The 27,469-nt window shown below is 34.5% G+C and overlaps 1 protein-coding gene across 10 annotated transcripts in view; it reads left to right on the top strand.

The window, feature by feature from the left end:
- The window catches only part of AP3B1 (adaptor related protein complex 3 subunit beta 1), a 185,934-nt gene that overhangs the window by 70,254 nt on the left and 88,211 nt on the right, over positions 1-27,469 (top strand). For all 10 annotated transcript variants that reach the window (XR_004982833.2, XR_004982834.2, XM_045571657.1 and 7 more), the window contains 5 exons: positions 254-363; positions 9,396-9,572; positions 18,465-18,651; positions 19,592-19,722; positions 27,000-27,108. Coding sequence is in view for 8 of the 10 variants with exons in the window: in XM_045571657.1 (XP_045427613.1) it covers positions 254-363; positions 9,396-9,572; positions 18,465-18,651; positions 19,592-19,722; positions 27,000-27,108 (714 nt within the window). In the remaining 2 variants the exon portion in view is untranslated. The remainder of the gene's footprint in view (positions 1-253; positions 364-9,395; positions 9,573-18,464; positions 18,652-19,591; positions 19,723-26,999; positions 27,109-27,469) is intronic.

Raw genomic sequence — 27,469 nt, 5'->3', positions numbered from 1 at the left:
TAGGAAAATAAATATATCATTTTGTTTACGATTTAAAGAAGCAGAGATTAGAAAGGAATATCATAAGCCAAGAGATAATAACATGGTAGAAGTTAAAGTATACTCTTCTATTTAAGATGGATATTCACCGCAAAAATTTCAAAGTACATTCATGGTTGTAGTTTTCACCTAGTCGTTTAAGACATGTAGAATATTTTGCTAATTTGAATTTAATTGAATTATATGTGTTTAATATGAATAATCTCTTTTTTAGAAATAGTTGTTGCTGAAAGTGTCGTTGTTATTAAGAAATTACTGCAAATGCAACCTGCACAACATGGTGAAATTATTAAACATATGGCCAAACTCTTGGACAGTATTACTGTGAGTACCAATTTTTACTGGATAAACTGAATTTTACTCAGTATATTATCCTTTTGTTAAAATAAATGGGGATTTTCTTTTGCTATAAAGGTTTGTATAGGGATAATTGACAAAATCTCAATCAAATCTGTAGATTAGATAATAGTACTGGTTGATGGTTTAATTTCCTGATTTTTAAATAATTTTACTGTGGTTATGTAAAAACATTTATTAGGAAGTTCACACTGAAGTATTTTGAGGTTAAAGGGCATGTCTACAATTTTTATCTATTCAGAAACCAAAATGTACTTGTATATGCAGAGAGAAAGCTAGAACAAATATAGTGAAATGTTAACTTTTGGGGGATCTGGGTAAAGGGTATTCAGAAGTTCCTTTTACTCTTCTTACCATTATTTTTATAAATCTGAAATTATGTTTAAAAATTAAATTAAAAAATAAATATTAATCTTAGTTTTATTATTTACCAGTTCCATGTCCTTACTTTATAATCTCTGCTTCACTTTTCCCATCTGTACAATAGTCATAGTAGAAGAACCTATACTGTTGTATTTCATTAGTTAATACTAGAGGTCTGACCCATGAAATTCATGCAAGGGGCTTGGCCCTCGCAGCCCAGCTTCGTCCAGAAGGTGGTTTGGCTATTCGGTCTAATTAGCATATTACTCTTTCATTATTATAGACATGTAAAGCTCTTAATACATAGGTATAGTGCATGTTAGCTGTTACTATCTGTGTCTTATTTCATTTTCCCCTTTAAAGTTTTGAAAAAAATTATCTGAGAATAATTTTATTTCCTCACCTCAACTCTTCAACACATCACAGTCTGATTTCAATTCCTACTTTTTCCAAGGCCACTATCTCCCTCTTATTAAATCTGCAGATAATTTGCTTTCCATATCTTTCTTGATCTTTTGTTAACATTTGATATCACTGACCACTTCCCTTTTAAAATATATGCTCTCTATGGCTTTTACCTGATTTTTTCCCAAATTCTTCTCCATTGTGTTTGCCTTTTACTATGCCTGTTCCTTGAATATTATAGTTTGATAACTAATGTTCTATAACTGAAAGAGTTGTGTTTTAGGGAGTATATAATTTCCTTCTTTAAAGATTAGCTAATCTATAGTTTGCCTATTCAGAGGGATCATATTTGTGTAGTGAAAGGTAATGGATGGCAAGGTTTGGATCCTACCAATTTTTAATGTCTCTTATGGCAAAATTTCCCTTACCCCAGAGTGTTAGTAAAGCTTTTAGGGTAATTATACAATATCTTGAAGATGAGAATCAGACTCAACAGTAGTCACTTACCATTTGAGTTTCTACCACATCTCTCAGCAGAGAATTCCTTTGTCCTCATATCCACTCTTATTGTTGATTAATTATCAAACTCAGAACTTCTCATAAAGATTGTATATGTGAGGTATAGGGCTTAAGAGAGTGAATTGGAAAACTGGATGGCTTGGGATTAAATTTAGTCTCTACCTTTTACTATGTGAATTTAAGCAAGTTATCTGACTTCTTTGCTTCAGTTTTTTTATCTGTAAAATGGGGACAATACAAATACTAATAACTTTCAGACCTATTGTGAAGAATATGAGTCAAAGCATGTGAACCATTTAGTGCGTAATGTAAGCTGTTATTATGATGAATATATTTAATGTCTTTAAAGAAGACACACTTGATGAAGTTTAAATTTAGTAAGTGATCTCGTGGCCCCTTTTATATTTTACTTACTTAACAGAACTCTTATAATGCTGTTCATATGCCAAGTACTATTCTAAGCATGTTAATTATTTTAATAACAATTATGCAAGGTAGATTCTATTAGAATTCCCATTTTACATGAGAGAGCTGAGGCACACATAGGTTGAACAACTTGCCTAAGCTCACATAGCTAGTAGATCTGCTTTCATAACTAATACATTATGCTGTTTATCTTCCATTTCTTCTCTCTCTCTCTCTCTCTCTCTCTCTCTCTCTCTCTCTCTCTCATTCAATTCACTGTCCTACTCACTGACCTGGCCTGTTGTCCTAAATCATTGACAAATTGGACATTAGATGGACATGGCCCTTGTTTGCCCAAATATGGAGCAGATGTTTGACATTATTTGTCAGTTATCTACTGATGGGAGCTGAGAAGGTACACCTTTTTCCTCAAGTCCACTGAAATGGACATCTAGCATCTGTGCATACCTAGCATCAAATTACAATAGAATTTTTAATCATTGTAACAACCACAAATATGCCTACATATATTTAGATATCTTCTAGGGATGTGGTATATCCTTCAGTAAGAATCACTTTTCTAACCAATAACTAGATAGGGGACTACTAGATAGGGAAAGACAAAGAAGAGACATACATACACGAGGCCATTTTATTATGTCAACTTTCTCTACGATAGTTGTTAGAATATTGCCCAATTAAATATTTTCTTATGAATCCAATATAGCAAAGCCTGTTTTTATTTTTATTTTTTTGTCGGAAGATAATTATTAATGGAATATAAAAATATGGTGGAAATACCAAATTCATAAAGGGGAAAAAGTAATAATATAAAATAAATATTTTAAGGTAATACATTTTTAAAAGTAAAAGTCAAACATATTCTACCCTAACTATGAATGGAGTGAATTCTCTCATTGAAAAAGAGATTGGAGTGAAAAACAAAAGCTAGCTACAATTAATTTATAATTAAGTAATATAATCCAAGTGATAAGAGTTGAAATAAGATAAAGAGATATTAAATGAACACAAATGAGGAAGTGAGATTTAAAATTAAAAGCATTTAACAACATAAAAAGGAACATCAGAAAATGAAAAATAGGACAATTTACAAAGAAACTAAGAAGCATAAACCTATCTGCACACAAAAAAATATGGCAACTACATAAATACGTAAAGGAAAAGTCTATAGGAAATATAAGGACAAATATAAAATACAGTTTTGGTAGGTGACTTGAATATAGTTCTCTCATATAAGATATACCTAGGAGATTTTAAGGAAGATATAGTCGTAAGGTCATAGGGAAATTAAATAATAGACTAAATGCTTGATTTAGTAAGTCTAGCTAAAACCTTATATCTCTTGAACAAATAATACCCACTTTTATGGGTATATCCATAGAAAATTTAAAAGTGTAGTTGGACATAAGAAAATTTAAAAGATTTAAGTTTTAGTTAGAATTAAATCATTTAAAAGCATACCGGACCAGATGTGAAGGAAGAAAAGACACTTTTAGCCGAAACCGGTTTGGCTCAATGGATAGAGCGTCGGTCTGTGGACTGAAAGGTCCCAGGTTCGATTCTGGTCAAGGGCATGTACCTTGGTTGCAGGCACATCCCCAATAGGGGTGTGTAGGAGGCAGCCGGTCGATGTTTCTCTCTCATCAATGTTTCTAGCTCTTTATCCCTCTCCCTCCCTCTCTGAAAAAAATCAATAAAATATATTTTTAAAAAGAAAAAGAAAAAGACACTTTTATTTTATTATTTTATTTAAAATATATATATATTTATTTGATTTTCCACAGAGAGGAAGGGAGAGAGATAGAGAGCTAGAAACATCGATGAGAGAGAAACATTGACCGGCTGCCTCTTACACACCCCCTATTGAAGATGTGCCCACAACTAACATACATGCCCCTTACCGGAATCGAACCTGGGACCTTTCAGTCCGCAGACCGACTCTCTACCACTGAGCCAAACCAGTATCGGCAGAAAAGACACTTTTAGAACAAAGGAAAAGTTAAGAGAATAAATACAAGCTCTCCATGAAACACAGAAAAAGAACATACTACAAACTGTGTGGGATGTGGCTAATTGCTACCATTTTTTAAATAAAGAGATTAGAAATAAAAGAATTTGTATTTGTCCAAACAAATTTGAAAAAAAACAAAAAAACACACCCACAAAACAATGGAACAAAGCATAAAACTTAGGCAGGATCAAAGTTGATTTTTGTAAAATAGTATATTAAAAAAGTTGAAACTGATAAATATATGTTAAGTCTGGTCCTTTGGAAAGATAATAAAATAGTAAACCCTTCCTGAGTCTGATAAGGTAAAGAGAGAAAGCAAAAATAGATAAATTGGGATTGTGATATAGGAGAGATTGAAATAATTACAAAGAAAACTATATGCAATTCTATAGTAAAAACTTGAACTTTTAGAAAATGAAAAGATGATGATGTGTTGTTACTTAACATTATCTGAGGAAGCTGAAGTGCTTGAAGTGAGACAAGGGAAGACAGTTTGTGATGCACACCCTGAAACAATTGGGAGGCACAAGTCACTCCAGAAGGAGGTGCTGACGGATTAGCAGGCAACAGCTTTAAGGTCAGGAAAGAGGGGTGTATGAAGTTCCACAATCTCTGATCTGTCAAGAGTTATTCACATAAGGACAATAGCCACATGGAAAGGAAAGCAGGGTTTTATTAATCTCATCAAATACTGGATAACTTAAATATCGGCAAGTGATTTTAAAATGAGTGGCATAGTCTCAGTGCTTTCAATGAGAGCTCTTTCTTCGGAATCTCTACCTATTTCACCCTAAATTCAAGAATAGTATCTTAAACCCCTGTGGTTTTAGTCAAACTGAAATGACAGTATTGAGATTGTTTTTAGTGACTCCTGGCTCGTCTCCCCTCTGAGAGGAGGGGAACAAAGTGGAGGAGGAGACAGACCTCTTTTCACCCTGGGCCACCTTACTAATTCATAAAGCAAGAGTTGAACAGAAGTGAGAAAAGGCCCCATCATGCATAGGCACAGGAGTAGTCTAGAGATTGACCTAGAACCCTCCCTGGCTTTCGGGAAGCTGCAGAAGGCCATAGAGAGCCATTGCAGAGAGTGGCGGAAGAATGGAGGTGAGCCTTGGTTTGATTAATGAGTAAACAGACCCAATGAAGTGGAATTTTTTGTCTCCATAATATACACAATCAGTCTGGGAGCAGGAACCGGTCTTCTTGCCTTGCTGGCTCATATTTTTTTCTGTATTGCACACTCTTTTTTGTCTGCCCAGTTGCTTTGGTGAACTCTGGATTCAGGCTTGGAATTCCAGTCTTAATTCTACCACTGACAAGCTATGAGATGTTGGGCAAGTTCCTAACCCCTTTGTTCCTGGTTTCCTCATATACCAAGTAGGGATAATGGTAGAGCCTACTTCCAAGGGCTTTTGTAATAACTGATTGAGAAAAATGGGTGAAGTCCTTAAAAACAGTGCCAGGTATATAGTAAGAGCTCATTAGCTATAAATATTAATATTATTTATATTTAATATTTAATATAAACATTATAATAATTATATTTTTTAAAAAGGGAACACAGATTTTACTGTATTCAAAACTTTTCATCCCATTTGTTATCTAGTAACATAGCTGAAAATGTAAACACTAAAATTTAAATTCTACTTTTAAATTTTATTTTAATTGAATAGATGTATGTTGATAGTTCAGTCACCTTATTTATTCTTATTGTGAATATTTTATTCTTTGGAGAATCTTTTACTTGTAGTAAATATTGCTTTGGGAGCAAAGTTCTTCCAGAATAAAATGCATACTACCAGAGGATTGTTCTAACAGGATTTTACATATTGTTTAATGGGACAGACAAGGATTTCATGTCATAAAAAAACAGTTGAAAGACATTTTTCTGTGCTTCTTGTCCAGTTGCCTCCCTGAATGCCTGCCATTTTGCATGTTAACCCAGCTTCCTTTAGACTTAAATTTTAATACATATTGAGTCCAGGTATAGAATTTTGGATCTAATTTGCTGTTTGTATGCAGTTTATTTAGATGTGTACTGATTTTGCCTTTGATAAATTTAAATAAATAAAATTATTATTTTTGCAGTATTTAAACTGTTGTACTGTGCAATGGCTGGTGTAGAAACACAGTAGCTTTTAAACTAACTGCTTACAGAGTGATCTGTAAAATCTTCCTACATGTCTTTCTTAATGGCTGTGGTGAGCTAGGAATCATTATTTGTTTTCCAGCCAAGTTAATGGGTTAAAATGGCAGTGGAAAACTGCATTCTGGTAGAAGTTTAAAAAGTGCACTTAACCACATGTTCAAGGCATTTAGAATAAAGCATCAGGCAAAGTCATTTACAATCTAGTTTGTCCTTGAAAATATTGAAAAGCAGAGATTCATAATGAAAGTATTTCATCAACTACATATATGTGTGTTATTAGTTTGGTTTTAATTCAGCGTTTCTATATATTCTGTAGTTGAAAAGGTCACAGTGAACAAAAGTGGTTAATTTTCTTACTTGCTCTTTTGTCCCTTGCTTCAAATCTTTGAATATAGTGGCCATGGAGTCATAGTATCAGTGTCATTGGTATATATGAGAGTACTATACTTAGTTGGGAGAGAAAGAAGGCTGAAATATGAAATCTTAGGATTCTGATTCCCTCCACATGCACAGAAACATTGGGTTTGTCAATTTCCTAAGCTTTTTAACAAAATGCCATCACTAAAAGTTTGGCATATTGATATTGATATTATTTCTTGTCATGGAGAAGTTTTCTAAGTTATCAAAGTGTTTACTTAATTTTATTAGCTCCCACCCTCCCTCCCCCAAAGCACCACCACTACCTTCAGGTTTTCATTGTGAACATGAGAATTTATTAATTTTTAATGTTTTCAATGAGTTGTGTTTTAAATGTATGTAATTATAAGGGTTTTTTTGGGTTATTTTTAAAAATATGTTTTTATTGATTTTAGAGAGAGAGGAAGAGGAAGAGAGACATTGATGAGAGAAAACAATCACCTGCCTCCTGCTGCATTGTTATTTTAATGTTAGCATATTAATGAATAGGAATAGATGCACTGGCTGGTGGCTCAGTTAGTTAGAGTGTCATCCTGTACAACAAAAAGCTGTGGGTTTGATTCCCTGTCAAACCTAGGTTGCAGGTTCAATCCCCAGTTGGGGCACATACGGGTGGCAACCGATAGATGTTCTCTCTCATATCAATGTTTCCATCTCTCTTTTCCTTTCTCTCTCAAAAAAAAAAAAAAAAATCAATAAAAACACATCCTTAAGTGAGTATTAAAAAATAATAATAATCTTAGTTTATTAATGAATAGGAATATAAACAATTTCTTAAAACTTTTTGGGGAAAAAGACAAAACACAACTTTGGGACTGCCTTTTTAATTGCACAAAAGAATTATAAGTGTATTACAGAAGAAATTTACTTAAAGTGGGGTATTAGATTTTTATATGTCATAAAATTCTAATTTTTACACTAGCAATATGTAATAAAATATTTAAGAAAAACAAACCTAGCATAACTGAAATCTGAAGTTACCCATATATTCTTATTTAGAGATACCTTTCACAATGGCAGGCACCTTGAATTGCTTCATACCAGGAAATTTAATGTACCACTCAATTATATTATTCTGTAGCCCAATTTAAAATAAAAGATTGGGAGTAAGGTTGTAATGCAGTGTAACCTTTGGAACAGGAGAAATTAGTATACACACAGTAAGGATATCAGTTTTATCATACTGCATAAATGGATTTACAATAGCATTTAATATTGTACTTAACATTTATCTTAATATTTACACTTAATTGCATAAATATGCTGATTTCTTGTTTACTAAATTTACTTTAATGTTAATTTAAAATGATCCTGTTATCATACTATTTGCAAGTATATATTTTTATTTTAAAGCCTTTTTGATTTCCTCATTCTCATTCTGGTGAAAGACGCAACTTAGGAGTATTAATAATTTTATGTTATTTCATAAAATGGGTGTTTTGAAATAATTTGAGATGGTGGATATTGTGATAAAATTTTAGCTGTGCAGCGGTCCTTGTTCTCACTTTCTTCTTTAACAGTTATATGTGCAGCTGTGAAACTGTAATGGAAATATTAGGGCTTTATTTGAGGAATTGGAAAAGGTCTTTTTAAAAAGAATGTTATCTATTCTTGTGATGCTCTCTCTTAATGATAGTTATTGGCTTTTTCATTTCTTATAAAAAGCAAATTTTCCATACTAGGTGAAAATGTTCACAGAAACTAATTTACACACCCATTCAAATTCCTTTTGGAATAGGGGATAATACAAGTAAACAGATAGAAATAAAACTAATGTACATACTCTAAAATAATGGTCTTAATGGTGTTGATGGAAGGTTTCCAATTTGTTACAAAGCAGTAATTTTTAAGAAACAAATTATGTAAAAATGTACATTATTTTAAAAAATTTCATTATTAAAAATATTTAATGCCAAAATACAATATTGGACAAATTTGTTATTCCTATTTCTTTTGTTGGTGATCAAATAATAGACTAGGATTAATGACTTTGTAATCCAAATCTTGATGATCTTACCAGTTTTATATATTCCCAGTGCTGTAAATAGAGGACATAACAGTTGGAATCAAAGCCTGTAGTGGATCTATTCTTTTTTCTATGTTATTCATGACTCTCAAAGCATGGTTTGCAGACAGACCATCTGTCTCAGTAATCATCCGTGATGCTTCATAAAAATGTGGATTCCTGGGCCCCACCATAGAACTATCTTGGAGCGATACCAGAACCCTGCAGTTTTATTAGGAACCCTAGATGATTTTTCTGGGCATCAAGGTTTGTAAATAAATGCCCCAGAGCAGAGCTCCGCAAACTTTTTCTCTAAACTGCTGTTCTTATGGACTTTGTGGCAGACACTCACCTCTGCTCATACAGCACAAAATCAGCAATAACAGCACATAAACAAATGGGCATGGCCAGCCAGATTCAGTCCAAGAATTTGCAGATCTCTGCTAGAATCAAGATTCTAGACCAGTGACTTTTTCTCTATGAATCTTTTCTAAGACATTATCCTGAAATCAGTTTTGTGATTTCCTGTGTGTTTATTTTTTGATAACTAAAGAAAATCCATAAATATAGGAGCACGTCCTGGATATACATTAAATGAATTGATAGATGTAACACCTTGGTAATACTTAAAGACTTTTCTATGTTAATGTTAAGGAGAGCATGCTTATCTTATTTGTAACCATATTGTCTATTTCTAACATTAGGTCCCTGTGGCTAGAGCAAGTATTCTTTGGCTAATTGGAGAAAACTGTGAACGAGTTCCTAAAATTGCCCCTGATGTTTTGAGGAAGATGGCTAAAAGCTTCACAAATGAAGATGACCTTGTAAAACTGCAGATTTTAAATTTGGGAGCAAAATTGTATTTAACCAACTCCAAACAGGTAAGAGGCTAGACCTTACTTCTACCTACTTTCTTCTTTACTCTGATGAAGTGGCTAAAGTCTGTTTACACATTAGTCTATCTAACAATTACTAGGTGCCTATTTCTTTAAGGTTCTTCAATAGATGGTATGGTAGTTGTGCAAAGAGATGATATTCTAATCTAGTAGGGGAGAAAAACATAAAATAATGAAATAGTATTTGGTAGATGCTATAATAGAAGTACTGAGATACAGTGAAACTCCAGAGGAGAAAGTTTTTGAAAGTCTGCAGTAGGAGGAGAGAGGTCAGAGAAAGTTTCATCAAGGATAAGACTCCTGACTATGGACTTCTAAGGAGTGGTTTCCTGTACAGGAGGAGGAAAGAGGAGAGCAGCAGATCAGAGTCATGAAACAGCTTGGTGCTTTCAGCACACTTAAAATGGTTTGGACAGGTAGGCCAGGTCAGGACTTGAGTGGCAAATACTGTGGACCGTGTCCTACTAGTACAGGGGAAACCAGTAAATATTTTAATTAATTAATTGAATTAAATTAATTCAATTAATTAAAATTAATTGATTAATTGTTATTATTTTTTTAATCCTCACCAGAGGCAATTTTTTCCATCGATTTTTAGAGAGAGTGGAAGAGACAGGGAAAGACAGAGAGAAATATTGATGTGAAAGAAACATATCGATTAGTCACCTTCTGCTTGTTTGTGTCTGTCATTCTCTCCTGCCTCTCCATCAGTGTTCATCTTTCTCTCTTTTTGTCTTTGCTGTATGTCTCTCAGTTGTTTCCCTCTCTTTCTGCCTTCTTGGTCTACCCATACTCACTCTCTATAAGCTGATGTTGGCCATTCAGAATTTTCAGGTTGACTCCTCAAATTTATCTCCACTTATGATATGACTTTAGTTATTGTTGCTTTTGCTGATTGGTGTACAAGATTTATGACCAAATAATTACAGATAATCTGAGTATATTTCCATGATTTAGATTTTATCTTTGCATTTTAAGTTAATCTTTGATATGAATCAGTTAATCATTTCCAAATGTTATTTAGATTTCTTTATGTACTGAGTTACTTTTCAAAAACAGTAAAAGGAAACCTATGTATACTGTTGAGTTTCTTATATATTGGTAAATATGAGGAATCACTGCTTACTTTCCCATGTATAAGTAAAAACATTGTTAAGCCTTTACTCCTTGTGTTCACTAAAATAATACCTAGAATATTATGATTGTAATGACTTTATGACTGGCTTGGCTACTCTAAAGTTATGTAAATTAGCTTGGCCAGTGTGGGACAGTGGTTGAACATTAACCTATCAACCAGAAAGTCAAGGCACATGCCCGGGTTTTGGGCTCAGTACCTAATGGGGGGTGTGCAGGAGGCAGCTGATCAATGATTTCATCATTGATATTTCCATCTCTCTGTCTCTGAGAATTGTCCTTCCTTTCTGAAATATATATATATATATATATTTAAGTAGATATATTAGGTCTAGTAATAATTAATGTCGTTTTCTAATACTTTTTAAATCGAATTTATTTAAACAATACAACAAAATTTAATCAACAATATAGTTGCCGTTGTTTTCTACTACTTGTGCCCAATGCTCAGGAAGCATTTTAATCCCTCTGTTTTAAAATTCTTGTGATTTTGCCGGGACCGGTTTGGCTCAATGGATAGAGCGTCGGCTTGGGGACTGAAAGGTCCCGGGTTCGATTCCGGTCAAGGGCATGTACCTTGGTTGCGGGCATATCCCCGGTAGGGGGTGTGCAAGAGGCAGCTGATCGATGACTCTCTCTCATCGATGTTTCTAACTTTCTATCTCTCTCCCTTCCTCTCTGTACAAAATCAATAAAATATATTTAAAAAAAAAATAAAATAAAATAAAATAAAATTCTTGTGATTTTGATGCAAAAAATTCGGTCAATGCATTTTTGAGGCATTCTTCATTATTACATTTTTTTCCAAGAAGAAAGTTTTGCAAAGAACGAAACAAATGGTAATCGGAAGGGGCAATATCAGGAGGATATGCAGGTTGAGGGAGAACTTCCCATTCCAACTGGCGTAGTTTTTCAGCAGTGATTCTTGCAGTATGGGGTCGTGCGTTATCGTGGTGAAGAATTACGCCCTTCCGATTAATCAGCGCGGGCTCTTTTTCTCTTAAAGCTTGGGCTAACCTTTCCAATTGGGCACTATACACTGCACTTGTAATGGTTTGATTAGATGGTAAAAGTTCATAATGAAGAATTCCTTTAAAATTCCACCAAACACACAGCATCACTCTTTTTGCATGCAAGTCAGGTTTTGGCGTGGGCTGCGGAGCCTCATTTTTGTCCAACCATTGAGGCCGCCTTTTCAAATTAACATACAGCACCCATTTTTCATCTGCGGTAACAATTTGCTCTATAAATGGCAAACGGTTTTGACGAGAGAGGAGCGAACTGCAAATTGTGACTCTTTGATTACGGTTGTCCGTCAACTCATGAGGAACCCATTTTCCAAATTTTTGGACTTTGCCAAGTGCACGCAATTGATTGGAAATTGTTTTTTGTGAACAATTTAAAGTTGTCGCAAGCTCTTGTTGGGTAATTTGAGGATTTTGCACCAAAAGAGCTTGAAGAGCTTCTTGATCAAAATTGGACACACGGCCTCGACCACTCTTGTCATCTAACGAAAAATTTCCCTCGCGAAATTTCTCAAACCAACGCTGGCATTTTCTGGCGCTAACTGCATCTTGACCAAGAGCACTACAGATGTTTTTTGCAGCCTCACTTGCTTTTCTTCCTAATTGGAACTCGTAAAGCATGCAGTGCCGAATATGCTCTTCATCCGCCATCTTCTTAGCCCTAGTTTTGCAACAAAAACCAAACCAAACACAAACTTTTTCAAGCAAAACTTGTTAATTGCACTTCACACGTTCTGTAGATACCACGTGTTTGAAGGTTATGTCAATACAAGTCAATGCCAAGCAAGATTTTAAACGAATGTTTAAAAACGACATTAATTATTACTAGACCCGAGATATATATATATATATATATATATATATATATATATGACAGTAAGTTGTAGACCTCCATATTGTACTTATACCGTCTACCATGGTTTTTTTTTTCTTTTTCTTTTTTTTTCTAGTAGCATATAAGATACAAGTGTAGTGAAGAGATTTCATTTTAGTATGTAGAACATCTACATTGGAAAAACTTCATCTTTCTTTTTTCAACCTTTTTGAGAAACAAGATAAAACAAGATAACTAACTTCTTTTAGAGCAGCATGCAGGATGTGTGCTAATAAAATGAAGTGTGCCCTGACAAGGCAGGGAGGAAAAGCTAAACCCTTTGCTTTTCTAGTGCTGGTGAGGTAAGTGTGTAACTCACCTGCTGGCAACTTGATATACTAGCAAGTTGTGCCATGGCCTGTGTGAAGCATGTAATTCCCAGCTGTCAGCCGATGGAGTTAGAGAAAAACAAAGGAAGTAAGAGGTTGGGTTTGATGAAATATGTACAGGAGAGTGGACAGAGCCCTCTTGCTATAGTAGTTTTGTCATTTGTTGTATAGCATAAATCTAAAACCTATTTAGTTTATATTTTGGCAGTTCTTTTTTTGTTGTTGTTATAAACCCAGCAACAATAAGTTTTTAAAAATTAATGTATATGTATTGAAGAATGAAGTACTGAATTTCTCTCTCAATATTTAACATGCACAAAATGTTTATTAACATTTACCATTTTCCATGATAATTATAGTGATATCACTGACCATACACTAATCAAAAGACATGACAAATCTGCTAAAAAAGTATCAGCATCTATTTGAAAAGTTAGGAGTTATTTGAAAAAGATTGCGTCTCAAAATCACAAATATATATAGGTGCAGAAGATGTTTACATATGTCTTTATGAATCATGATCTCATTTAGATCAAATAACTTTTTAAAAAATAATTTTGTTCAATTTTTATTTTAATTTTCCTTTTGCACATATGAAAAAAATGAAGCAATAACTGTTATGTTTTTATTCCATTAGCAGAAAAAGAACCCTAAACAATGTTGCTTTTAAAATAGAAAATCAATTAATTCCAATAATAGTACTACTTTTTCAAAGCTTTTATATTTGTTCTGCCAGTGCAATAAAAGGAATCAGAGTAAAGCTTTTGGAAGTTTATTCTGTCAGAAATGCTATAAATGCTTCTGTAAATTTAAAAGCCCAACATGGAAATAAAATTACTTGTTTTTGACAAAAGGATGTTGTCATGGTAAAATCATTATTTCTGTTATGAAAACTATGGAGCAGAAATATTTGAGGAATTGGTTGTGGTGCATGCAAACAAAATCTGCTTGTTCTGCCAATTTAAGTAAAACCGTAATTGTAAAATTTATTTATATTTGATATGTATAGTTTCACAGAACTACAGAATTGTTATAATGAAGCTAATCCTATATAATAAAGAGCTAATATGCTAATTAGACCTGACTGACCGATCAGTGGGTGGGGCCAAGGGGGCTGCAAGGTGGTTGGGGCCATGAAGGCTGAGCCCCTTTCACAGATTTCATCCATCAGGTTGTTGTATAATGTTGAACATATTTCAGATGACAACACACATTCTGGTATGAAACTCTCTTTGCTGCGTGATACCAGTGGGATTTTAGAAGTGTGATTTTGTGAAAAACTGCTTTGTAAATTGACCTGTGTCCTAGTATATTGGCTTTATTGTGGGGCTGGAGTGGAAGGAAGTAAAGAAACTTTTATATTGGTTAGATTTTTATTCAGAATCATTTGGAAATCTTTAAAGTATTCACCAAATACAGTGTCAAAATCTTCAGCTTTTGCAAATTTTAGCAAATAGCAATTCTTGGGAAAAAATCTTGCAAACAGGAAAACATTGAAATTTATCTCTATAAAAACAAGGGAAGAACTGAAAAATTAAGAACTAAGAGCTTGAGATTTATTTGAGAAGTTCTGTCATTTACAGTATCTCAATGATTTTGAAGACTTTTGATGGAGCTTCTGTTTTAATTGGATAAGTTTATATTTGTATGGAAGTGAAATGACATTTAAAAGGCAGTTGATTTTATAGAATCTGAATTTGGTGATTTTTTTTGTCTTATAAAAAATTATCAAGAAAAGTTTTGTTGACTGGAGGGGGAAAAGTTAAATATCTGGGTTTGAAATATTTATATATTTTTACATGAAAGCATTGAGAATATCCTTCATTCAACAGAATTTATCTGCACTTATTAGACTATCCTAATATCTAAAGAGCCAGGGTCTGCAATATCCGAAATAACTGAGGGAACAATCCAACACTAGGCTGTGCTGCAGCAGGATCGGGTGGGTGGTGACTGGTGAGCAGGCTGAACTGCTGACCTCTTGGTCCCTCCTGGGTCTCGGGTGCCGTGACAACCCAACACTGACTGGTGCCGTCACGGGCAAGGCAGAAGTCAGTCCTGGGTCCTGGCTGCCTGTGACAGGTCCCTGTGGGTGCGATGCGATTGGTCGTGTGTGTGTGTGGGGGGGCACCATCACCCAAGATTGCCCCTCAGAGGGAGGCCCAGGCTACCGGGCCAGCAGTTGTAGGCAGGGCCTCCCTCTGTGGGGCGGTCAATCATGGGGCTCCCGGACTCCAAGAGTACGCAGGCTGGGCTGAATGACCCCCCTCCCCCTGACTGCATGAATTTCATGCACTGGGCCTCTAGTCTTATGCAATCAAAAGGATGTTTTCTCTTTTATAGTTATAGAAAAGACTAACTTGAAAATGTCAACAGCATCACAATTATTGATCATAAAATTAGTTTTGAAGATTGTAGGTAACCTTATTTTTATTTATTTAATTTTCATTTTAATTTTTTAAAATATATTTTATTGATTTTTTACAGAGTTAGAGAGAGGGACAGATAGTTAAAGACATCGATGAAAGAGAATCATCGATCAGCTGCCTCTTGCACACCCCCTACTGAGAATGTGCCTGCAACCAAGGTACATGCCCTTGACCGGAATCAAACCTTTCATTCCGCAGGCTGATGCTCTATCCACTGAGCCAAACTGGTTTCGGCCTTATTTTTATTTTTAAAAAAACTTCAAAATAATAAGATCATACAAAAACACGTTCTTCAGAGAAATACCAATAACTTAGTATTAGAGGCAAATATAGTTAAGAAAGTGATTAAAGTATATGCTTGTGCAGTGGGTATTTTGTATATGTTTTCAATGCATCATTTTAAATGGATATATTTTTTTCTTATAGAAAGGATTTTATGTTTGAAAGTACATTTTAATAAAACTGTTTTACAATCCCACCAATATAATAAAATGAGTTTTACAATCAACAAATACATATTTAAAAAAAAATTACATAATTTTAATTACTTAAAATTCTCGATATAACTCAATAATTGTCAGATAATGCATTGAAATAATTTCATTTCTTAAAAATTAATTTCAGGGATCAGAAATATAAGCAAAATGTATCACCCTGCTAGCAAATATATATATATATTATATAATACATATATATATATATATATATATATACATACACACACACACACACACACACACACACATATATATATATATATATATATATATATAACTGAAGTGAACAGATTTATTTTCTTTCTCTGATTTATTGAGTTTGCACATTCTGAATCTCAGCATTCAAGTGACTTTAGAATAAACCTAAAATCTTACTCTGTATTTGAGGAAGCTCATGGTTAGTTTTCCCCAGTTGTCTCAGCAAGTCAATTATACTGTCTAATATATTGTACTTCTTTTTTAACTGTATTTCTTATTTGGTGAATATTTTGCTAATTTTTAAAAAATGAATCATAGAATTATTCTCATCTGAAGTTGACTCAGTCATCTAATAATTAGTAACAATTGTTGGTAACCAAATTTAGAATAGCTCTATCAACGTTTTCTCTTGTATTTTTTTTTATAGTTCTACTTTATTAAACTAAGTTAATGCTTTTAAATACATTGTTACTGAAAGAAGGTTGCTTTCTATCCAAATCAGGTGTCTCAACCCAATATTATTATAAACTAGAAGCCTGATGCACAAAGATTTGTGCAAGAATAGGCCTTCCTTCCCCTGGCTGCCAGCACATGGTGGGCTCGCTCAGGCAGCCTGTGCAGTGGCTGCAGCGGTGGCAAGCCCTGTGCACTCCAGTGCCACTTCCTCCTTGTCCTCCTCCTCCAGAGAGTTCCTCTTTGCAGCACTGGCACTCCCAGGAGGCGCAGAGGGGAAGAGGTGGGGGGAGCCAGGCAGGTGGGGAGGACTGGAGAGGTTGGGTGGCTAGTGTGTTTCACTTTACCATTGTGAAAGTGGGATACAACTGACTCCATTCCTCATCCTCTTCCTCCTCCTCTTCCTCCTCCGCCCTCCGCTCTTGATTTGGCAAGATAGGGAGGAGGAAGATCTGATAATTTGGGTTACTGTGTAGGTGGCCTCTTTCATCTATTCAAAACAAAGCTGAGCCACCTGCTGCTGCCGCCCCGGCCACCACCATCACCCCTTGGCTGGCCCAGGGCTCCCAGGACACGCTAACTGTGCACCAAGCAAGCTTGCGTGTGTCTGCATCCGTGGGGCTGCTGCAATGCTAGGGTTTTGTTTACCAAAGCAGCGGGATAGGGGTGGGGTAAGAAGCCAGACACTGGGAGCAATGACTTCAGGCACCAGAGGGTTGCCTCTGAGGCCAGAGGTGCGCTGCCCAGAGGCCTGCAGTGGCCGGGGCTGCCATATCTTTGTTGGGTTAATTTGCATCCTCATTCTGACTGGCTGGCGTTGCAAAGTGACGATCAATTTACTTTTTTTTTTAAATTAGTAAGATGAGTTTGTTACACCATTCCTATACTTTGATTTACTGTTCTAGAATTGTCTTTGTCTGACATGATTGATTTTATTATTTTATGTTTCTGATATCTGTAAAATATTTTAATATAGTTGTTTATTTTTTTCTATGTAATTTCTATGTAATTAAATTTTCTATATTTAATTTATAGCTGCAATTGTATGTGTGTAACCTTCTAAATGAAAACTATGTTTTTTTTTCCAACAAAATAATGAGTTTAAATACAAAGCTATTTTGTATTTCAATTTTGGTTTAATATTAAAATCTATGTTAATGTAAGTACATTAAAAAATTGACTTAGGAAATCTTATTGCAGTGTAAAAGCTACTATAATAAGTTGTTCTCTTACATAAATAAATAAATGACCAATATTACTAGCGGCTATAAGCAGCATGGGAGAAAAAATGGAAGGAGTCTTTTATCCTAGTTTTTAGAGGGCATCAGCAGCTTGCTTTTATGAAAAAGTAACAGCTAAATGCACTGCAAATAATTTGCAGTAATCCAGTTCAGTGATTCATGTGTCTGCTTTAATGGGTCATAATTCAGGGTAAAGTAACTGAGTGCAGTCAGAGTGCAGACACTGCGTATGCCAGGGACAGTATCTCTTCATAAAACACACCTCAGGAGAAGCAGTTTGCCAACCCCCTAATACTCTCTGATGTTTTGATGTCCTGCATATTTTTCCGATTAAGTTTTGAGTGCCATGTTTTTAGTTGTATTTCCACATTCATTATTCTCACGTAGACCCTTCAGCGGGTTTGCCATATATGATTATTTTTTTAATGATGCCTTTCTTTCCACTTCAGCAGTTTAATAATCTAGCACATGGTTGCTTCTCAGTACTCAGCGTTCACCTCCCCAATTCTGAAGAGGACATGTGCTTTGGCTTCAAAATTCCATTTGCAGCATTAGAAATGCATATTCCCTATGGAACAACATTTGTTTGACATAACCATTCATTTTTATTACCTCTTTAAATATGTTTATCCAGAGTTATCAATAATCATAAATAACTGTATTCTCATCTTGTTCTGTTTTTTTTTTTTTCCAACAGACAAAATTGCTTACCCAGTACATATTAAATCTCGGCAAGTATGATCAAAACTACGACATCAGAGACCGTACAAGATTTATTAGGCAGCTTATTGTTCCGAATGAGAAGAGTGGAGCTTTAAGTAAATATGCCAAAAAAATATTCCTAGCACAAAAACCTGCACCACTGCTTGAGTCTCCTTTTAAAGGTATTATTATTGTTGTTATTAGAATATAACTGCACAATAAGTTATCTGAAAAAAATATGACACTATATTCCATTTATAATGTGCTTATAATTTATCTCTTAGGAAATATAAATGACTAGCATATATAAATATATAAAAACAGTGTGCTTTTATTCATTCATCTATTCTCCAGAGCAAGCTTTATATTAGTTAAAATTTATATTTTTATGGACCTTATTTACCTAAATAATTTTAATCTTCTGATTTTATTTTCTTACTAAGCATAAAACCAATATATAAAAGCTGTTTTGTTCTTATAGACATTGACTTCACTTTTATTTTAAATAGATACCTTTATTTAATAAGGAATATAATTCACCTAATACTGAGTTGTTATTAATTAAATATTTTATTTATGCTAATATAAACTTTTCTAGGAACAATTATTTCATAAAAACATTAATATATAAGTGTTTTCCCACCTTTTTAAAAGGAATAATTGATCAGTTTCACAAGTAGCCATTACAGTTGGAATCAGATGACTTTATACCTTGGTTTTTATATTTTTTCTTATTTAATTGTTGAAAAGTGATAACAAGCAGTTCAGTTTCATAGAAAAACTATTAAAATTCTGAATGTGTTTGTGCCAAGACATGTATATGGATTGTTTAACTGTGCTGTCATTCTTAATATTCACAGTAAAGTAATTTTTAGAGAAGCTACATTTCAGAGCAACACCTCCAAACACACTGACTGATTAGCTTTTTTATTGACCATTATGGGGAAGATTATTGTAATCTATGGACTGAAATCAGTTTTTTGACCTATGAAGAGCTTCCTAGTTTATATTTATTCCTTGACATTTGAGGTAATATGCCAATTACCTTGAGCTCTGATTAGGACTGTTCTATGTTATATACAGCTCATATTGTTTATTTTATATTTTCCTCTATTTTGAAAGATAGGGATCATTTCCAGCTTGGAACTTTATCTCATACACTCAACACTAAAGCTACTGGGTACATGGAATTATCTAATTGGCCAGAGGTGGCGCCTGACCCATCAGTTCGAAATGTAGAAGTAATAGAGTTGGTAAGTTGACCTTTCTGAAATTAATTTTGTCAAGCAGTAGGATATTCTAGAATACGTAATGATTTTTTTCAAATAAAAGCTTTTGGGGTGGGGATTGAAAATTGAAAATTGTTCTGGTATTTCTAAATAAAGTGTGTGGGGTATACTAGTATCTTGCTGTTATGAAAACTAAAAATTGTAGTGTTCCTACATTATTTTACATGTACTGTTCCTTTTCTTCAAGGAAATAGAGAATTGAATTCTCTGCATCAATGCTACTCACATTAGTGGTATTGCATTTGTAGCTGTGTAGATTCAATTTCTAAGGTATTTGGTTTCATTGGTTTGAGCTTTTTCTACTTTGTTTAGAGATTCGTAAGCTTCCTGTCAATGTTTTTCTCAATAATTTTTGCTGTTCTATTCCAAAGAAACCATACAAAGTGTTCTGGATTTTCTGATGAACCTGTTTCAAGTGAAGCCTAGACATAAATAGGGAGCATTGTGTACCAAAAATGTCCTTAGACAAGGTCACAATTAAAATGAGTAATATGTTGCCTTCACATTAAAAATCAACTTCTATACAAATCATCTTTTCCTAGATGTTTAAAAAAATGCTGGCTACTAAAGTAAAAGAATTAATTTTATTTTTAAAAACTATCTCTTATATCTCATATAAAAAAGAAAAATAGAAGGTCTATTGTCTTTAGAGACTTGATTATGTGAAATATATATTAGGTCTAGTAATAATTAATGTCGTTTTCTAATACTTTTTTAAATCAAATTTATTTAAACCATGCAACAAAATTTAATCAACAATATAGTTGCCGTTGTTTTCTACTACTTGTGCCCAATGCTCAGGAAGCATTTTAATCCCTCTGTTTTAAAATTCTTGTGATTTTGATGCAAAAAATTCGGTCAATGCATTTTTGAGGCATTCTTCATTATTACATTTTTTTCCAAGAAGAAAGTTTTGCAAAGAACGAAACAAATGGTAATCGGAAGGGGCAATATCAGGAGGATATGCAGGTTGAGGGAGAACTTCCCATTCCAACTGGCGTAGTTTTTCAGCAGTGATTCTTGCAGTATGGGGTCGTGCGTTATCGTGGTGAAGAATTACGCCCTTCCAATTAATCAGCGCGGGTTCTTTTTCTCTTAAAGCTTGGGCTAACCTTTCCAATTGGGCACTATACACTGCACTTGTAATGGTTTGATTAGATGGTAAAAGTTCATAATGAAGAATTCCTTTAAAATTCCACTAAACACACAACATCGCTTTTTTTGCATGCAAGTCAGGTTTTGGCGTGGGCTGCGGAGCCTCATTTTTGTCCAACCATTGAGGCCGCCTTTTCAAATTAACATACAGCACCCATTTTTCATCTCCGGTAACAATTTGCTCTATAAACGGCAAACGGTTTTGACGAGAGAGGAGCGAACTGCAAATTGTGACTCTTTGATTACGGTTGTCGGTCAACTCATGAGGAACCCATTTTCCAAACTTTTGGACTTTGTCAAGTGCACGCAATTGATTGGAAATTGTTTTTTGTGAACAATTTAAAGTTGTCGCAAGCTCTTGTTGGGTAATTTGAGGATTTTGCACCAAAAGAGCTTGAAGAGCTTCTTGATCAAAATTGGACACACGGCCTCGACCACTCTTGTCATCTAATGAAAAATTTCCCTCGCGAAATTTCTCAAACCAATGCTGGCATTTTCTGGCGCTAACTGCATCTTGACCAAGAGCACTTCAGATGTTTTTTGCAGCCTCACTTGCTTTTCTTCCTAATTGGAACTCGTAAAGCATGCAGTGCCGAATATGCTCTTCATCCGCCATCTTCTTAGCCCTAGTTTTGCAACAAAAACCAAACCAAACACAAACTTTTTCAAGCAAAACTTGTTAATTGCACTTCACACGTTCTGTAGATACCACGTGTTTGAAGGTTATGTCAATACAAGTCAATGCCAAGCAAGATTTTAAACGAATGTTTAAAAACGACATTAATTATTACTAGACCCAATATATTCTATATATATTTCACATAATCTACTTTTTAAAGTAGAATTAATAAAAATGAACAATTAGATATTTAATTCTGGATGCGTTTTTGGTAGAAAAGTTATATTGAACAAGGATTCAGATAACCAGAGTTCTTTACCACTAATTCCTGTGAGAAATTCAGTTAACCTTCTTGCCTATTAACTTATATACAGTGGAAGAAAATCTTTATTACTTTAAGTAGAATTTATATAATGTGCATAGCCATGTAATTTGATCCTTTTAAGAAATACATTTCCCTTAACTCTTCAGACCTTACTCTGGCTTGGAGGATGGCCAGAAGCAATAAAAACTGATAATGGCTCGATTTGGCAAGCCCTGGCAGTGTACTTTGCTAATGTTTGCAAACATTATCTTGCTTAAACCTCATAATGATTATAAGTGATGGTTGTTGTACCCATTTTGCAGATGAGGAAACTGAGGTTCAGAGAGCCTAAATAAATTGCCCCAAGTTCACATAGCTAGGAAGTGATGGAATTGAGATTCTAACCCAGATCTGTCAGTCTTTGTTCATACTCTTCACTGCATTTTAGTGTTATGTAACATGAAGAGCGGAGGCTTGAGCTTGTTTGCAAATCTGTACTATTCTTAGTACTTAGAGCATCACCATTTTCATGTTGTGACAAATTAACTCTATTTAGAGATGATTTTTTAAAATGTAAAAGTTATTAAAACTAATTGCATGTCTATTCCTCCTTGCAATTAAGTTTGCTGATTTTCACTCAAACCTACATACTTTTAAGTACTCTTCAAAAAGATTGGCTTCTTTGTGCAATTTTTGGTCAGATGCTAGAATACAAAGAGAATATTCTTTGTTATGATTCTTTCCATAGTTATACTTACTCTCTTTCCTAATTTCATATTATGCCTGCTTATTGTTTTTATGGTTCTATCCATTTTTATTATTGGGTACATGCAAGTAAAGCCATCCTTTTATCCTTTCCTCACTTCTACCCACCTCCCCTCCTTGCTGCCTCATTCCATAAATAAACAAACAAACAAACAAACAAATAAATAAGTCTTCTCAGATATTGATAACAATTTTATGCAGTTTAATTTGGTCTCAGCAGTACCCTTATTTTGGCTGATAGATTGGTTGGTTGGCTGTCTTATTCCATTTTCATGTGCTCTTCTTATAGGACAGTACTTCAATAACCTATTTTCTTGTGTTCATTTCACCTGCCCAGTTCAGCAACAACAAAAATTTTTTTTTTAATTTGCTGACTACATTCTGTAAATTAACAATTGGTAACTTATTAATGGAGAATAATTATAACTGCTGTAATCTGGTTGAAAAAAAACTGTTACTATCCATTGATGCCATGCAGAAAACAGTTTCAATCTATGGGTCTCTGGATATATTGGCTTAAAATTATACTATAAAAGACACAAATATAAAAATATCAAATGCAGTTGTAAGAATGCAGAAAGTCTTTCTTGCTTCTCACTCTACCTCACACCCCTCCTAAGTCGCATCAATATATTTCATACACATAATACAATGTTATCCTACTTTCACTGTAAAGTGATCTTACCGGATCACTGTGATAACTTAGTAAGAAAAATGGCCTAGGTTTAGATACTCTGATATCTTAATCAAAACAACAGGGAACCTAGTCAGATTTACATTAGAAGTCACTTTGAATTACATACTACCATTTCTAGGATATCAGATATAATGTCTGTTTATATTATGATAACAGTAAGTTTTGAAGTCCATTAGAATTTTTTTTTTGCTTAGTTCTAGAATACCTGTTTCTCTTCAATTACAGAAAGACTGTCCTTTGCATATCAAAGGTATTTTGCTTTATAAACCCATCTATTATCAATATTTTATCCCTCATAGGAACTTTAAAATTAATATCTTGCTATTCTTTCCTCTTCTCTTTTCCCTATTGTTTCTTTTGCTTAGAATGATATGATTTTCATAGTCATAAAAGATCATCACAAAAATTAAAATATTTTTATTATTTAAAACACCATGAATATTGAGTTGATAGCTGTACCAAGGTAATTTGAGCATAGAAGCCCAATTTCCCTTATTTGTCAATTTAGTCTTACCTTAGTCTAATGAAGTAACTTCCACTCACCTCCCCAACCCCTATATATTGATCTGGTACACTTTTTACCAAACTTCATTAAATGATTGGATTTAAGAAAAATGTGGGCTTTTGTGTTTACTAAATATAGGAAAACTTTGTTCATAGAATACTATATTCATATTTGGAGTACAGAGCATTTTAATTATATAAAAAGAAAGCAACATTGCTGATATTATATAAGTATCTAACTCAAGTACTAGTGGCCCGGTGCACGAATTCATTCACATTGAAAGGAAATTAATTAGAAGAAATATTTTAATATCACTATTCGCCCTTGCTCTATAATAGAAGTGTTAACCAAATTCATGATCGACAATGACAGATGAAAACACACGGGTGCAATTGGTAAAAGCTTTATATGTAGCGTGCATGAGCGAGTCAACTTAACCTTTTTTATATATAGAATAAACTTGCTTAATTAGACCTGGTTTCTGATGTAGCTAAACTTTTTCCAGCCCAGTGAAGCACCCCAACTTCTCTTTTAGGTAATTGTCAGCAACATAGCAGTAAATATCAACACGAAATAGGTTATTATTGTAGATCATACAGGGAGAACAAAGGCTAAAATATTTAACCGCAGCAGTGTTTGATTATATTCAGCGCAGTGAGAAAACCTGAAGTCATTTTCAAGGTCCATCATTTCTTACTTCTTTTCAGTCATGTCAAGTTTCTAAACCTTCTAAATCTCCAGTTTCTGGCTAATTAAAAGAAAATAGGATTCCACCAAGTCTCTTATCTGCCTACTCCAGAACTACTGTGAGAATCAAATGAGATAAGGCATGGAAAAATCCTTCACAGACATTTGGTTAAAGTGTGAAATGCTTGCACCTGACTATAAAGCAGGTCGTATTTCTGGGCTGAAGAAATTACAAAGAGGCTAGGCCTTGCTAGGGAGAGGAAGCCAGGCATTGCTACGCGATGTCATTACCTGGACGGACACTTAGCATATTAGCCTTTTATATATAGAGAGAGATGTTTTAGTAACTTTTACTCATTTTTCTATTATCTATATATAGTAACTAGAGTCCTGATGCACAGATTCTTGCACCAGTGGAGTACCTCAGCCTGGCCTGCACCCTTTTGCAATGCGGGATCCCTCGGGAGATAACAGAGAGCTGGTTTCAGGGCCAAGGAGGGACCCCAGGAGGTTGGCTGGCCAGGGAAGGACCTCAGGAGGGCTCCAGGGCATGTCTGGTCTGTCTTGTCCAGTCCTGATCGGCCAGACCCCAGCAGCAAGCTAACCTACTGGTCAGAGTGTCTGCTCTCTGGTGGTTAGTGCACGTCATAGCAACTGGTCAAATGAATGGTCGGGCACTTAGCATATTAGGCTTTTATTATATAGAATGTTCTGGCTTACTTATATTTTTATTCAGCATACCTTAAACCCTTAAGCTCTTTAAGATCAGTGATTTTAAACAGAGATCTTTAAGCAAACAAAGGTCAGACCTGCACCAGACCAATTAAATATGGCTTTTAGGAATCCCAGGCATTAGCTTTTTTAGTATCTGTATTTTTATTGTCTCTCTAAGTATTAAAAAAATTTCCTCAGGTGATTCTAACGTGCATCCATTGTTCTTGAATAAGAACCTCTGGTGTGTTGTAAAGTACTTTATAATGGGATATGTACTTTAACATACTGGCACATAGTAGAAACTCAGTTAAAAGTGTGATAAATAAATGAGCCTTAATCATTTTGGCCTTTTAAAAAACATGCATTTTCCTGCCCTTTAAAAGAGTATTTGAAACATGATTTAATTTTTTTCTTGATGAATCAAGGTCACAATTAATGAAACTTATTTTACTCTAATATCTTTTAAGGGGCTATTTAGACAATAACTAATGTGACAATAAAAGTAAATAATATAAATAATATATTTAGTATGTTAGAAAGTAATAAGTGCTGTCATGGAGGGAAAAATATTAAAGCAAAGCATGGGGGGTTGGAACTTTAAATAGGGTGGACCTCCCTGAGGTGGCACCTGAGGGAGTTGGAAGCGGGAACAGCAGGGAGAAAGTCCTTAAGGTGGAAGCTTGCCTGGGTGTTTGAAGGAACAGTCAGGAGTGGCTGGAACAGAATGGGAAGGAGGAAGAACAGCAGAAGGAGGTCAGGTAGGCAAGGGGACTGGCATGGGCATATAGGGCCATGCAGACTGTTCTAAAGACTTGGGCTTTTTCTCTGAGTGAAACGGGAGCTGTTGCAGGGTTTCAAGCCAAATGGACTTGATTGGACTAGGTTTTATGCTTATTTTATTTTATTTTTAATTATAGTTGACATTCAGTATTCTTTTATATTAGTTTCATGTGTTCAGGGTAGTGATAAGACAATGATGCAGTTTTAAGACGTGATCTCCCAGTAATTCTAGTACCCACTTAGTACCATATGTAATTATTAAAATGTGAATGGATTAAGAAATGCAAATTGGTAGTTACAAAAATAGTCACGAGGATGTAAAGTACAGTATAGGGAATATAGTTAATAATATAGTCCAACTTAGATTTTAATAGAATTATCCTATTTGCTGTGTTGAGCAAACTGGGAGTGGGGGTTAGGAGTGGGAATGGAAGTATGATGGCCAGTTAGGAGGCTGTTGGAGTAATCCAGGACAGAGAGATGCCTCTGGCCAAGGTGGTAAAGGAACAAGGTGGTTAAAGGCTTTCTTGAGAGAAAGAGAGAAGTCAAGGATTACTCCAGGTTCTGGCTGTTGAGAAGGTTAGGACTATTTATTGGCCACCCTAAATATTTTCATTGTTTTTCTCTTACCTCATTATGAAGCTGTGAACTTGGTATTTTTTATTGCTATTATTGCATCTACCTCTAATTGCCCTAATCTCTTCTATCAATAGATTTTATTTTAAATCTTCTGTAGACCAACAAATGTAGAAGTCTTTAAAATTGTGTGTAAAATAAGGTTGTTGATTTAACATAAAATGGACCCTGAGACTTTGTGTTCTTCTATTCAGGAGTAAAAGGGAGTCAGCCTTAATGCCAGAACTTGTCACAGTTGTCTTCTCTTGTTGAGGCCTTAAATTTTCTTCTGGGTTCACAGTGATTGAGTGATCTGAATGGTTAAGTTAGCCAGAAGACTGAATCCATCAATGAGAATTTCTTTATATTTACATTTCTACTTGTTTGTCTTTTTAAACAGGCAAAAGAATGGACTCCATCAGGAAAAGCAAAGAAAGAGAAACCTGCTAAGAAATTTTATTCTGAATCTGAGGAGGAAGAGGACTCTTCCAATAGCAGCAGTGATAGTGGTGGGCTTTATAATTTATTAAAAAAACATTATTCACTGTAGCTTACATGATATGCCTCCAACAAAACAATAAGGCCTGGTACATAAAATTCGACAACTGAGTTTAAAAAAGATTTATGCTATTCCAATAATTCCTTTCATTTACATATCACTGTTTAGTTTTCAAAGTAATTTCCAATCCCCCCCTTTTTTATTGTTAATCCTCACATGAGGATATTTTTTCCATTGATTTTTAGACAGAGTGGAAGGGAGGGGAACATCGATGTAGAGACACATTGATTGGTTATCTCCCGTACATGCCCCAACTGGGATCAAGCCTGCAACCGAGCCACGTGCCATTGACCAGAACCCAACCTGGGACC

This window comes from Pipistrellus kuhlii, unplaced genomic scaffold (genome assembly GCF_014108245.1).
Source record: "Pipistrellus kuhlii isolate mPipKuh1 unplaced genomic scaffold, mPipKuh1.p scaffold_m20_p_4, whole genome shotgun sequence".
Lineage (NCBI taxonomy): Eukaryota > Metazoa > Chordata > Mammalia > Chiroptera > Vespertilionidae > Pipistrellus > Pipistrellus kuhlii.
The sequence above is the reverse complement of the archived record's forward strand: the minus strand, read 5'-3'. Positions and strand labels throughout refer to the sequence as shown.